At 40.9% G+C, this 13,913-nt stretch overlaps 1 protein-coding gene across 5 annotated transcripts in view; it reads left to right on the forward strand.

The window, feature by feature from the left end:
• The window catches only part of Ctr1A (Copper transporter 1A), a 58,744-nt gene that overhangs the window by 30,717 nt on the left and 14,114 nt on the right, over positions 1–13,913 (forward strand). For 3 of the 5 annotated variants that reach the window (XM_065436770.1, XM_065436767.1, XM_065436768.1), the window contains exons 2-5: positions 1,642–1,885; positions 2,781–2,844; positions 7,373–7,541; positions 10,388–13,863. In XM_065436770.1, the coding sequence (XP_065292842.1) occupies positions 1,652–1,885; positions 2,781–2,844; positions 7,373–7,541; positions 10,388–10,589 (669 nt within the window). In that variant the 5' untranslated portion in view covers positions 1,642–1,651 and the 3' untranslated portion in view covers positions 10,590–13,863. Of the gene's footprint in view, positions 1–1,641; positions 1,886–2,780; positions 2,845–7,372; positions 7,542–10,387; positions 13,864–13,913 lie in introns of those variants that run through there. The other 2 variants (XM_065436771.1, XM_070529235.1) reach the window with 2 other exon arrangements.

Raw genomic sequence — 13,913 nt, forward strand, 5'->3', positions numbered from 1 at the left:
TTTTACAGGCTTTTCGCGCTAGGCCAGTGGTCAGAGCGACGGTCTGCTCACATTATCAATGGGATCAGGCGCCCGTGTGTGGTGGATGATAAGAATAGCATAGAATAAGGCATAAGGCTTCGCTACAAAATAGCGGCCCTGGACACTTCTTCTAAAGCCAAGTTACCTGAACGAAAAGTTGTGAGGCGTTAAAATCGCATACCTTTCTCAGCCTGGGCATTTGTTTGCTTAGCTTCCAAAGTAGGGCACCATATTTCGGCAGAGGCAGCCATTAAAAGAATATGTGGCCACAAATGTTCTGTCAAATATTCCTGTTCACTACCAGTGTCCACATTTATGGATACTTTCTCTAATGCCAAGTATGTGTCAGCGAAACACTACAAGACATTCAAATCACATGATTTATCAGCCTGCATCATGGTTCACTCTGCTTCAAAAGGAGAGTGCCATGGTTTGGCTGAGGTGACTGTTAAAAAAAAACAAGAAAATGAGATGTTTCAGCAACTTGTGTCCATATTTGTGGACATGACTTTTTGGCTTCAAGATGCTTTTTGTGTCACCAATTTTTTTTCTGCGAGCTCCTGAAATATTTAAAAACAGTTACTGATTTGCTTGCCTACATTTTTTTCATTAGTGAAAAGGTTAATTCAGTAATGCAGATTTAAAAAAGCCCAAGCTTATAATTTCAATATGGCTTCGAATTCTTTATTTCATATCAATAATCCTAATACCTTTGTTAGCAGGGGCATTGATGCCAAACTGATGCACTGTATGCTTTAATGATTCACTGACCTTAGCGTCAGTGGCCTTTTTTTTTTATGCCAAGTCTGTTTTGATTTTTTGTGGTACTCACAGATCACAAAAAATTGAATTGTGCCTTCACTTACTGAAACCAACAGCAAGAAGTTCAAACTTTTAGTACGATTGGGGTGTGCTCTTGTGTGACCATTGCTGCATTTGCCTACACACTAACATGCTTCTCTGATCAGCCTCTTGCTGCTTTCAATTAATGACCTTTATTTGATATTTGTTAGAGGAGCCTTGATACCAGTCCTTTATTTGCGTTTCTTTTCTCACAAGTCAGTGCTGGATTGTCCTATCCCTTGTCTATGTTTTGTACTCCTTCTATCTTTCCGAATGGGATGACTAGCCAACGTACCTGTCCTTATGGTCACTTGCAATGAGCGTTAACTTGCATAATAAAAGAAGTGGTAATCAGCCATATAATTTGTAAGCACATTAAGTGTGGAAAATTTAGGCTTTAGCATTGTATCATTGTGAATTATTGTACTGTTGCATTGGAAGTGAAGAAAGAAGTAGACACGTAAAACAATGTACACTGTATGTTTCTTTCATGGTAATTATACAAATGCAGCTATTTTAAAAGTGATTCCATTGCATTAATAATTCAGCTGTAAATATGTGGCTCATTACACTATGAAGGCACTTTTTTGCTGTTGCTTTGCCAAAGTTGTGTTGCTTTGGGTGCTGCAATCGGCATAGTCAAGTAAAAATTTTTTAGAATGATTTTGGTTGCTCAAAGGAGAGGTGGGGCATTAAGCACCTTGTGTTTTTTATGGCAGCATGTATGTCAATTAAAATGTCAATTTTGTTTCTTCCACGTAACCATGGATTCCGCAGAGGCAGAACAATGAGCCACAGTGGTGACCATCATGTGCACTCAAGCCACCATAGTCATGGTGCCTTACAATCAAACTTCACTACTCCAAGCCCCCACACATCGGGGCCTCTGCAAACAGTCTTAACAGCTGCTTTGGCTGCAGTCACAATGAGCACTCCTACAGACCATGCACCACATGATGGTTCCTCACATAACCATGGGCACGGTTCCTCACATGGAAGTATGGACATGCATATGGCAATGGTGAGTTCAAGAGACTAGGTATGCACTGTCTATAAATTTTTAGCACTCGTAGTTTCTTTTGTCATTGCTTAAGTAGTGTATGTGATAGAATTCTTTATATGGTTATGTACAGTTCTTTGACTGAGTTAGTGCAAGCACTTTAGGCTACTTGCTAAAGAATGTGTGAACAGGGCCGTAAACTCGCCTAAACATACAGTCTTATGTCTTGTGTCATGGTCATGGTGTGTTTACTTTTTAAGATAATGATTTCTGGCGGCGTAAAGCAGCTGATATAACAAGACATTCAGGCTGAAGGGATCCATTTTGATGAGCTCCTTCCCAATTAAGCTCTTATGTTTTAGGAATGCATACATATTTCATTATTCCCAACCAATGCTCTTGGCTGCCACCTTTGAAATAAAAATTTTTTTTGCAAATTTTAGCAGAGATTCTGCAAACTACTTTATTATGCTCTAATCCTTCATTGAGAGAATGGCCCACCAGCGCAACTGGGACCGGCCTAAGATTTGTGACATGGTGGCTGAACCTGAGCGAGGCCCTTAGCATTGAACTCCCACACAGCTTTCACTTGAAACAAGGTAGAGCAATCCGAAACTTTTATTACAGTACATATTTGGTTAAATTGTTACGTTATTGCAATTCACCTGCAATTCTCACACTGCTGTATAGTCAATATCCTGCGTTATGTGAATGAAGAGAAAGAGCAAAAATGTTAAAATGTCGCCTGCAATATCTTAGCAAAAGCTGTTTGTTTCGTTCGGGGTAGTTGGGGTTGACACCATTTGAAGGGCCATTTGTGGATGATGCTATGAATTCTTCTTTGCTTAAGGTTGATCTCCAAATTGAATTTCTATCATTTGTCTTTTGTACATACCTTTTCTTTCCATGTATTCAGTACTTCCACACGGGATTCACTGAGACCATACTCTTCAAAGACTGGGCTGTCTCTTCTGTTGCAGGTACTTATTATTAATGAAAGTAATGCTGGGCAATAAGCACAGTGCTATTACACTGTTATTCCTTTCAGGTGACAGTCAATTCTATCGGTTGAGTTCTTAGTTCTAACACATTGCTTGCATATTCAGCATGATTAAAACATTACAAACCTCGAAATATTCAGTGAATTTCCCTGTTTCTAAAAATAAGCAGAAATGTACTTGTGGTATGGGAGCAAATTCGTGGGCGTGCAGTGTACCTGGAAAACACTATGATTTCAGAAATTTGCTTAGTATAAATTGTTGCTAATCCATCCTCATTTCTTCCACTGTTTTACCATCGAAAGTCTTAGTGGTTTCTTCGCTTAAGAACAGCTAGAAGAATTCAAGCATGTTTTCGTTGTTCTCCATGTGATGCATCATTCCTGGTGAGGTGATAAAAGGAATTCATGGCAGTGCAAGGAGCAAAGTGCTTCTGTTGAACCACATCCATGTGCAAGAGGCTGACAGCGGCTCAAATTCCTCCTCACTCTTGTCAGAACTAACTTGCAACACTGAACACGAGATGGAAGATCGATTTAAAAAATCACACTTGCAGGGCAGAAAAAGATGCCCGACGTCGCCACAGCCACCGGTACTGCGTAAGACCATTCTTAAAACCCAGAAATGTCTGACTTCTACTGCATTGTTGCGAGCCAGAAACATAAATTTTCTGTGAAGATTGTGCCATCTTGTAGTGGAACACTCAAACCAACATTAGAAAATGGCTGCCACTCGTCTGTGGCATTTATAAGATGAAATAAAATCCTCAAACGAGTGAGACTTGTTGTTGGTGTATTTTGGTAAAAATGCCTCGGTGAGACTGGCTGAGGCATGTAGTGTGAGAACACATTTGGCAGGCCAACCTTTATTGCATGTAAGTGGCAGCAATTCCCTGTATAACTTTTTCTCTTAATACTCAGGTGAATTAATCTTCACACACTTACAACCGTAGGTGTAAAATAGTGTTGCTTCAGAACATGCTGTGTTTATTGAATACAGTGCTGTCCACCTATAATGATACTGCTTACAATGACAAGACCGCTTTAGCAATGGGAAACCTTTACAGAATTGTATATTGAAGTATGACATCAGCCAAGGTACAAAAATATCCTGTTATAACTCGATTTTCATCCTTTAAAAATATTGTTATTAGGGATGTGCGAATATTCGAAACTTGCGAATAATGAATCGAATAGTGTACTATTCGAATCAGGCTTTGTATCAGATGGTCACCATTTGTAAATGTGAATATTTTTCTCTAGTACTTTTTCAATATTTCAAAAAGTCAACTGCACCCAATTAAACATAACATTGGAGCAAAATGTATGATACATTTTCATCCCCGCAAGCATAGTAAAGAAATTAAACATGAAAACTTGGAGTAGTGGAGTAGGCTATGTCGCTTAGGTAGCCGTATTTTATAGGCTATACTGTGATCATTCATACTCTCTGTAGAGTCCTACGCATGAAGAAACTACTTGTTTGCACATAATGCTCCATTTGTAATTTTAATAACGCACCATAACATACCATGTAACAACAGGAGCTTGCTAACTTAAAGGATACTAGGATGTGAACATCATCTTATATTAATTCTGATAACGGCTGTTCGTTATTTTGAAAACTCTTCAAAACCTATTCGATTTTTAAAATGATTCGATTCACTCCTGGCTCTATTCAATTCATATATGATTCATATTTCATTTGATCTCAAAAATCACTATTTGTGTGCCCCAAATTGTTATGATTATGCATATTTACGAATTAAGGTACATAATGTATTTTGATTCAGGCAAAAAAAAAAGATTGTTTCGCATCAAGGTGTCTCGTTTGTCTAGCACAAATACTTCATCATTGGCATCGATAGACTAATCCTGTTTAGCGAAAATGCCTCGAATGCAGTAAAGTCATGCTACAAATTCAAATAGCAGTATGGTTCATGCTGTAAAGGCTCTGTGAAATAATTGTGGGAAATTTTTATGAAAGTGCAGCCCTTAGTTTTTATGTAAAGAATTCCGCGAAAACTGACAAGCTTGTGTGATTTTTCACAACTTTTCTTTTCATGGTTTGTTGTTGGTCTGTTGATGCTTGTTTGTTTTCATTAATCTGCCCTTGGTTATGCCTTATGCAGTGCAGCATTAGTTGTTAAAGTACTATTCTTGATCATTGGTAGCTTGCAAGCATCATTGTGCAGGGTGTCAACCAACCGGGAAAACCGGGAATTCTCAGTGATTTTGAGTAGTCTGGAAAAAAGTCAGGGAGAACTCAGGGAATTTAGGCCTCATCAGGGAAAATTAGCGGCCATTTTATTGAAAAGGTCGAAAGTCGCGGTAATGCTGGCTCGAGCAACAGACCGGAATCGTAATGAATGAATCGTCTTTGATGCCCTGTCGTCGGCTGGAGGAGTTGCCAGTGTGCACTCAACGACCGACTTTCCGGATTCCCGATAATTTGGACGGCTTCGCGGCACCGCCACGGACCCCATAGATTCAACGTATCAGAACGTGTGAAATTTCGGACGCAAGAACTCTTCGCCGTCCGATTTTCCGGACGTTTTGCCCTGACCGCAGGTCCGAAACGGCAATAATCAAAGGCACCACCGCCGCCGTTTTGATTACTCCGCCACCTCGAACCGGCACTCTCGCACACGGATCCGCTGGCAGTAAGCTGGCAGCCGTTGCCACCACCAACGTTTATAGATATATCTATAAACGTTGGCCATCACTGCGGCAACGCTAGGCTTAGCTGATTCGACGTTCGCTATGAAGCTTCTTGCCGTTGGGTGCCGAGTTATTTATTGAAAGAATTAGCTGCTGTCAGCAATGGCACAGACTCCGCCTTTGGGTTCCTCGCTATTGGCTTAGAAACTTATAAAACACGGCGCGTTGCATAATGCCGGTTCCCGAAAGTTAGCTTCGCCTCTGTACAGAAATGTTACATGGTGAAGTATACGCAAAAGTATTGCAGTGAAGCATAACAAGCGTGGGAAGGGGCTATTGCCACTGAAAACAGTATGTATTCCTTAAATATACACACGTGCACCCGGTATTTCCTGTCACAGTACGTGCGCCGATATGCCTAATATGTGTACCGACATGCCTTCAGAGCGTTTTCGAACGTGCCTGTGGCGGTTTGAGCCCCTAAGGGCAGTAAATGGCACGAATTTATTTTTTTTTCCAACTGGCCGATTTTTCGAACATTTTCGCAAACCCTAGGGAGTTCTAAAAATCGGCCGTGGACTGTGCAACTGACCAAGATGCTTCAAATGGTCCTTGAGGCGAACGAGTGGCAGAAGGAGGGCAAGAACAGAAATGATGTACGCATTGAGAAATAAACGGGAATGGAAGCTTGCTGTCGCCATTTTTAAGGAGCTTGAGCTCAAAAAACAAAGTTTTGGCTGATACCGAGATGCAGGCGTCCCTCATCCAAACCAAAATAAACTCGTTAAAGCAGTGAAACACAACACTCAGGCGTCGTGCTTGGGCTGAGAGTACGTCAGGACAGTTGAGGTTGACTTAGAGAGAATATCAATTGTGACAGAGTTCGGGCCTCATACCACTGAGCTTGCTATCAGTTGATAGAAATAGCTCATATTGGAATATATTTGCCTCTATGTGTATCTCCTTTTTATTCGTATTTGTGAATGTCTGACTTCATTTGCAATTTTTTTCGAAGGCACTTTATTTGCTGTGCATTTTACTAACCCCCTGCCTTCTATTCTCTTTTTGAATAAACACCACTCCTTAGTATTCAAATTGGATGAAGTCGCTTTTTTTATTTTTTTCATGTGCTTACTCGAGAGTGACAGAATCAGGCGATATGTTTTCAGCCCGTCTTGACATAAAACATAGTTCTGCATCACTCAGGGAAAACCTGGAAAACTCAGGGAATTTGGAAATGTCAACTTGGTAGACACCCTGATTGTGATTAGAACAGCTGTTTGGCTAATGAAATGCAGTTAGTGATTTAGTGGTTTCGTTTGCTGATTCACTCAGTGTTGTACCTTAATATCAAGCATTGACATATTAATTTCTGTGCCTTTCTGCAGAGCAAAACACCTTTGGGCATAACTAAAACTATTTTAAACTTTGTGTTCCATGAAACGAATAATTTCTAACTTGCTGTTTCTACAGTCTGCAGCACTTATTCATAAGGTTAGCCTTTCTTTCTTTCTGCTTTTAAATACTTTGCAGCAAAAATAGTGTTGGTAAATGGTAGAGGGATAGCATTTAAATCACCAGGCACCTTTAGTTGAAAAAATTCAATGGTATGGTTGTACTACATTACCTTCTGTATTTAAATCCATTATGAATGAAAACACTTCTGATTATTTAAAACTTGTAATGGTATGGTTGTACTCATTACCTTTCATTTTTAAATTCATTACGAATGAGAACACTTCTGAAATGTCGAAGATTTAGAAGGTGTTTTGATTATCTCGTTTAAATTGTGTATTCTATGCAGTTTGAAGCAGGAGCAAAGTATAATAGTCCTTGTATAACATTTTCAGGAATGGTTGGCTCTGTAGTGGGAGTGTTTTTTATGGCTGCCTTGTATGAAGCTCTCAAGTATTTCCGGGAGCATCTCTTCAGGCTGCATTTCTCCAGCATGAGCTATTCATCTGTGGCTGTGACAGGCCGGGATGGCCACACTCTGACAGAGGTTCATCAAATAGTCAAGTATGTAGACCAATACATTTTAAGCATGGCAGGTGTGCTTACAAGATTGGTAGAATGTATAATAGAGTTGCATTATCCTAGGAGGTTAGCATTGTCCCAAATTTAGGAATCATTCCTTGTGAAAAGAAAAAAAGCCTGCTCAACATAATAGTTTTGCAGAAACCTGCAAGGTGGAGTGAAGTAATTAATAAAGGGGAAATGAGACATCCACCCAATCGTAGCAATTCCTACAAAAGAAACTTGTACAGGTTCCTCTAAAAGCCTTGCAGTTGAAGAAAAATTTGTCCTGGTCCGGGACTCGAACCCGGGATCATCTTTCCGGGGCAGCTGTTCTACCATTTGAGCTAACCAGTTTAGAACGACAGAAAGCTGAGCTAGTTGGTAAGGATTCATTATGCAAAAAAGTTGAGGCGTGCAGACAGGACACAAGAGAAGTGGACAACATGAACGCCGACTATGAACTGAATGGAGCACCGAGGCGCAAAAAGAAAGAAAACGCAAAACTAATCTGCGCAAGCTCTGGAATGGTATAAGCACGTGTCAGTCGGGTACATTTGCCGGTCTACGTGAAAGATAGCTATTAAGGCACTTAATCTCTTCCTTATGTAAAGTAATCGAAGGTTGACACACACGCACTTCCACTATTATAGATATGCCATGCCTCTACCATAAGACGCGTATCTTCATTCTTGTACCTGTACAATATTGTGCATTCATCTAACTCTGGCGTGCAGTTACAATCTTGGCAATGAAGAGAAAAATTAGACGGCGATCCACCAGTTAACGACCTTTTATGTTCCATTATCCTCTGATTGATACACCGCGCCTCGTTTGCCCTACGTAGAACCGGCCACATCTAAGGGGAACTTTATGGAACTTTATAAACCACACCCATACGACAGTAAGTAAAACTGTTGTTCTTATTGTGCTTCACTGGACAAATATCCAGTGAAGTGACAAAAATATAAGATAGTCCAGCATACGTTCAAATATCGCAGGAGCATTGCATAGGCCAAAAGGCATGACTTTGAACTGATATAAGCCATCCGACGTGATGAAGGCTGTCTTCTTGCGGTCCATTTCATCAACTGAAATCTGCCAGTAGCTGGATCAAAGATTGATGGACGAGAAGTATTTAGCTCTGTGCAAGCAGTCTGAGGCATCATCGATGCCTCAGACTGCTTGCAGACTTGTAGTCGTCTTTTCACGTGATCTTGTTTAAGTGGCGATAATCGACGCAAAAATGCCAGGCACCATCTTTCTTTTTCACAAGGACGACAGGTGAAGCACAAGAACAGACTAGCCTAGCAGTGTGTGCTGTTAACCTACATTTATCTGTTTGCTGTTCTTCATTGTCTTGGTCTGCCCCACTCATCCTCAATTCGTTGCTGTTGCTGCCAGCAGGGTTCGTTTTCTATCAATTGTCATGAAAACTTTTTTGTCCCACTCTACATGGCACTTAAAAGCACAGCACTGAAAAGGTACGTTGTCTTGTTGTGCCCTTAACAATCTACTTCTTCCTTGGCAGTCAACTCATGCCTTGGCAGTCGTTTTGCTGCCAGTGACTTCTGTTAGATACGGGACCTTTTCCTGAGCCTCCTTCAAGTTCACCGGACCACTTCGAATCGCCGTCACATCTACACCTAATTAAGGAGCGCAGAAGCACATCTACCACGTTCCCAAGGCGCAGCACGTCCAAACAAGTTGGCGTCCCCCACCTCGTGTGCCTTTATGTGGAGCTCTTGTCCCACTGCTTGACTCTTCCTGAAAATGAAACGGGAGCCTGGCACGGTTCCAGGTAACCTAGGTGCCGAGCAAAGATGCTTTGCGGCTCTGAAAGGTCGCTTGAGAACAAACCGCCTCCCCCCGCTGAGCGCTTGGAAACCCGGAGGCAACGACGGCTGTAATGCACCGTGAAGCCCTGAGAGCAACCTTCCTATCCGCCTTTGTGACGGCAGTTGCAGACCAGGAAGGCAATACTGGAGACAAGTAATCCCTCGTACAAGTGAAGCCCATGGAGCGACCCTCTGAGCCGAATGTGACTTACACTCGCACGGGCGCCTACCATTGGCCGAAAATGACAACACCTGTGCGGGCTCGACGATTGGCCGAACAGGACGTGACCTCGAGACACCGAAGGGTTGTTAAAAGCCAGAGACCGGGAGCAGCAAGCAAGCATTCCTTCATTCATCTCTTTCGGGCTTCTTGCCATGGGCCGCAGTGTCCGAGTTGCTGCCGGCCAGCAATGACTGTATGACTGTTAATTTCATTGTATCTTTACTGTAAATAATGTAAATAAACCTCCGGTTTTCATCTCAAAGTCCTCCTCAACCTTGGCCAACTCCCACACTCAACGGCAAGGTCCAATATCTGAGAGACAGCGGTGAGATTGTCCTCCAGATCCAACACTTCCTAGTACATCAAGTAAAGCTCACTAGTGGTGCATTTTGTATAGTGTAGTTACATGTAAACATTTTTTGAGCAACACACTTTTTTTACCCTTTCATTGTGTTAGTCTTATGGTTGTAGAATTGGAAACACATGTTGACTATGACTGTAAAGTGTTGTTTTTCTATATTTATCTGCTTAGAACTGTTATAAAGCAGTTTAGAACTTAATTGTGAGTGATTTCACTTCTTTCTTACTGCTACATCTGAAAGGTTAGAAAAAATACATTGTATGCTATTGTAATCATTAAACTATGTTTCCCTTTCATGGTGTTTTTGTTTTTTAAATAAAGGATTCTGATGACCCAAAATGCAGAGCTGTTAGGCTATAAGTTAGCATTATGCAAAGTGTGTGTGAAAGTTCTAATTGTTTCTGTTTTCCGAAATTTGTTTTTACAGGAACCGGATAGTGAGCTGGCCACACTTGCTACAGACATTCCTGCATATGGTTCAGATGGTGATTAGCTACTTTCTTATGCTGATTTTCATGACGTACAATGTCTGGCTATGTTTAGGTGTTGTACTTGGTGCTGGATTTGGCTACTTCATCTTCGGCTGGAAAAAAGCCACTGTTGTGGATGTGACAGACCATTGTCACTAACCGTTATGTTCTACTCCTGACTGACAGTAAGCCCAATGTAATGCATATGTGATGCAGCCTTGTATGCACGTATTACTTTATGTAGTCAACTGTTTGGGAAACTTTTTAGAGGCCATTGTTTGTGTAATCCTTTGTTTTCCCGTGATTCTAATGAACTATGAGCATTGCAGTATGTTAACCAGGGTGGCAGGCCACATCATCTTACAGCTTATGATTACTCCTATGGTGGGCACAGAATACATATGGAAGGGGGCTACTAGCCTTACACTTACTTCACTACAGTGTGCAGGGTTGTTTTATGGTTCAATCCTTTTGTTATCACATGTGCTTAACGGCTATAGCTGCAGAAAAGGTACTAAAGCAATTGGCTGCAGCAATGCCATTACACAGTATTTGCAAGCCAGTTGGCTTGTTACGTTCCATAGACCAGCAAGGCTGTAGGCAGTAACTCATGATAAAGACAGTTCAGTTAATTGTGTATCATCATTTAGCATTTAGCTTGTTTTCTTATAAACTGCCATTGAACTTTAATATGGCTGCTCTGATTACTGTGTTTAGGATGCGTTTTTTCTAATAAGCTTGGCACGTACAACTTTCTAAAGCATCATGTTCTTTGTTGATTCTATTTTTGGTCGTTCTTTTAGGTATGGGTAGGTTGTACTTTCATCAATGCCACTTGAGATTTATATCACGCTGGGTGAACATTCTCTCGTCTCAGCACTATTCTGTGACGTTGGGACTGTCCCCACCTTCTTGCTAAACACTTGTTCTAGTGAACTAGACATTAAGCATGAAGGTTTTGGTAGCCCCATATCATTGTTATGTCAATTCGAAACCTTGCTTTTCTACATAATGCTGTTACTGTACAAGATTTTAGGTTAAGCTTCAACATCGCGACTGTTTTCTGTTGCATATAGTGAATCGGGATAAAGTTAGATGATGCCTAACCTGTCATCATGTGAATGTTGACCAAATATACGATGACCTTTTTAATGTTAAGTGGTTATTGTGTGATTGTTTGTTTGCCTCTGTTGAGATTCATATAAAGCTAGTGCTCTTATTTAGCTCCTTTGTTTATATCTTGAAACTGCCAGACGTTATAGCTGAGCTTATATTGTGTGCTTTAACCAGACCAAATTCCCTCACTTTTATAATTGTTGCTACGGGAGAATAGCTTGAAGTTTTAGGAGCACTCTGGGGCTTTTATCTAGCTTCAATGTGAGTGTAAAGGCATAGTGTAAAGGCATGTTCCTTTGCATATTTTCATTTACATGTGTAGGCAGAGTGCATGAAGTTTGCTCACTTTTCACAGGGCTTGTTTCACATCCAACTGCCGCAGAGCAAGAGGTGAATTCACATCATTGTTTTTTGACAATTACTGGTGGCATAGCGAAGGCATGTTCACGAAAGACATAAGGCTAGAGTTGATGTGTTCATGCCATGCTGTTTGCAACCATGTTTTCTTATGTTGTGATCATGTATTCAGGAACTGCTCAGAGGTGTAGCCAAAGCACTTAGCTCTTAGCCTGATAGGGCAGCTGCAATTGCTCCAGTGATGAGCAAAAATGTGTGTTGTCTTTAGTGACCAACCTGCCTAATTTCAAGTGCTGGTACACTTTGAACTAAATGTTTGTACATATGAAACTGTGATATCACCTGCAAGGACCACTGTTTTTGCTCGTGTATAACATTGGTTCCCCATCCTTTTTCAATTAGGTGTTGATTTTTCTGTGTGTTGCACCTCATTATTTAGCTTGGCAGCAGAGGGAGTGTGCTGAGTTATCATAGAGGGTCCTTACTTGGTGGCCTTGGCCAGCAGCTGTGTGTCTTTGAGCATATACTAGGTGTGGAACTTTTATTTTATTCAAGTTTATGGCTTTCAAAAAAGTGTGCATTATAATTTGAAGGGGATATGTTTAGCAAGTACTCACTATGAATATGTAGGCTGTCTTAGATTGTGAGTAGAATTATCTTGCAAAAATGGGCTTCACAATTGCTAGTAGTAAGAAAAAGGCAAATAAATCTTACTGCTTTATAAAGTACAAACAAGAATTTAAACATGATATTGTCAATTATTTTGACGTCAAAACTGGAAAGCTCTTTGCATTGTATCATTGCTGTCTCACTTGTTACCTTTCATTGAGTGTGTAAGGTATTCAAACATTTACAAGCACTGCCAGTTTGAGTATATTAAGTGTGTTCTTTAACATGATGCCGATCATTTACATTTATATTTTTATAGCTGCAGCGGCCGCATTTCAATGGGGCAAAATGCAAATACACCTGTGGGCCATGCATTGAGTGCAGTGTTAAAGAACTTCAAGTTACAGGGAACTAGAATAATGGGCAGTGCACCAACTGACGCATGCCTCACCTTATTGCGCCTGTCGCACAAAGTGCTGCTCATAGCAACAGCATTGTCGTTGTTGCCAGCTATTGACTGCACCTAGCAAACTGGAGCTCTGCCCACGGCCAGTCAGGAGCATGCCTCTAGTCTGATGCGAGATGCGTTCCAGACCGATCGTGTTTCAGCGCACAACATGCTTTACCGCTATGCACCGTCAATAGTTCGCAGCTGCAGCACCGTCGCTACTGGCAACACAAAACAAGTGAGGCAGAGAAGTGTGGTTGCACCACTCAAAAAAGCTTCTAGTACACTCTACCTAGGCGGTCAAAATAATCCAGTCTTCTCTACAGCATGCCTCATAACCAGATTGTGGTTTTGGCTCCTAAAACCTGCATGATTTATTTTAAAAGATATATTTTTGTAGTGCAAATAGCATCAAATGTAGCCATTCAGACATTCAAAGTTTGGTTTCTGCCAGCAGCATTGATGGAAGAAACAGTGGGTAAAATTGGTATGACATTGATTGGCTCATTTTTCACTGTAGTGGGGACATTGTGCAGTATTGGTTTTCAGGCCATGAAATTTGTGCATGTGTATGCGCATGCATGCATGTTTGCACACACAGGCAGTTTCCAAATGCACTCAAGGCACACCGCTGTGAGAGTACAAAGTCATCAGTAAGTCCAAGGTATCATGACAAGTATTGCTTGTTTGGTGAGCAAAGATTTCTTTTAGTACCTGCTTTTCCTTGGTATGTTTAGAATGTGAGTACTATTCCACTGACATGCAATGTGTACTGTGAATCTGCTACTCATTGTTTATTTGTAAACTATATTATCAGATTTTGACAGAACCAGGGTTCCTCCTAGAGTGATAAGATATTGAATTAATTGGTGGATGGGATGAATTAAAACATGTTTTGTTGGCTGCTCTGTTCTTTTTATTGAACAGATTTCACCCTGACAAAATGAAATATT

This window comes from Dermacentor albipictus, chromosome 1, assembly GCF_038994185.2.
Source record: "Dermacentor albipictus isolate Rhodes 1998 colony chromosome 1, USDA_Dalb.pri_finalv2, whole genome shotgun sequence".
Taxonomy (NCBI): domain Eukaryota; kingdom Metazoa; phylum Arthropoda; class Arachnida; order Ixodida; family Ixodidae; genus Dermacentor; species Dermacentor albipictus.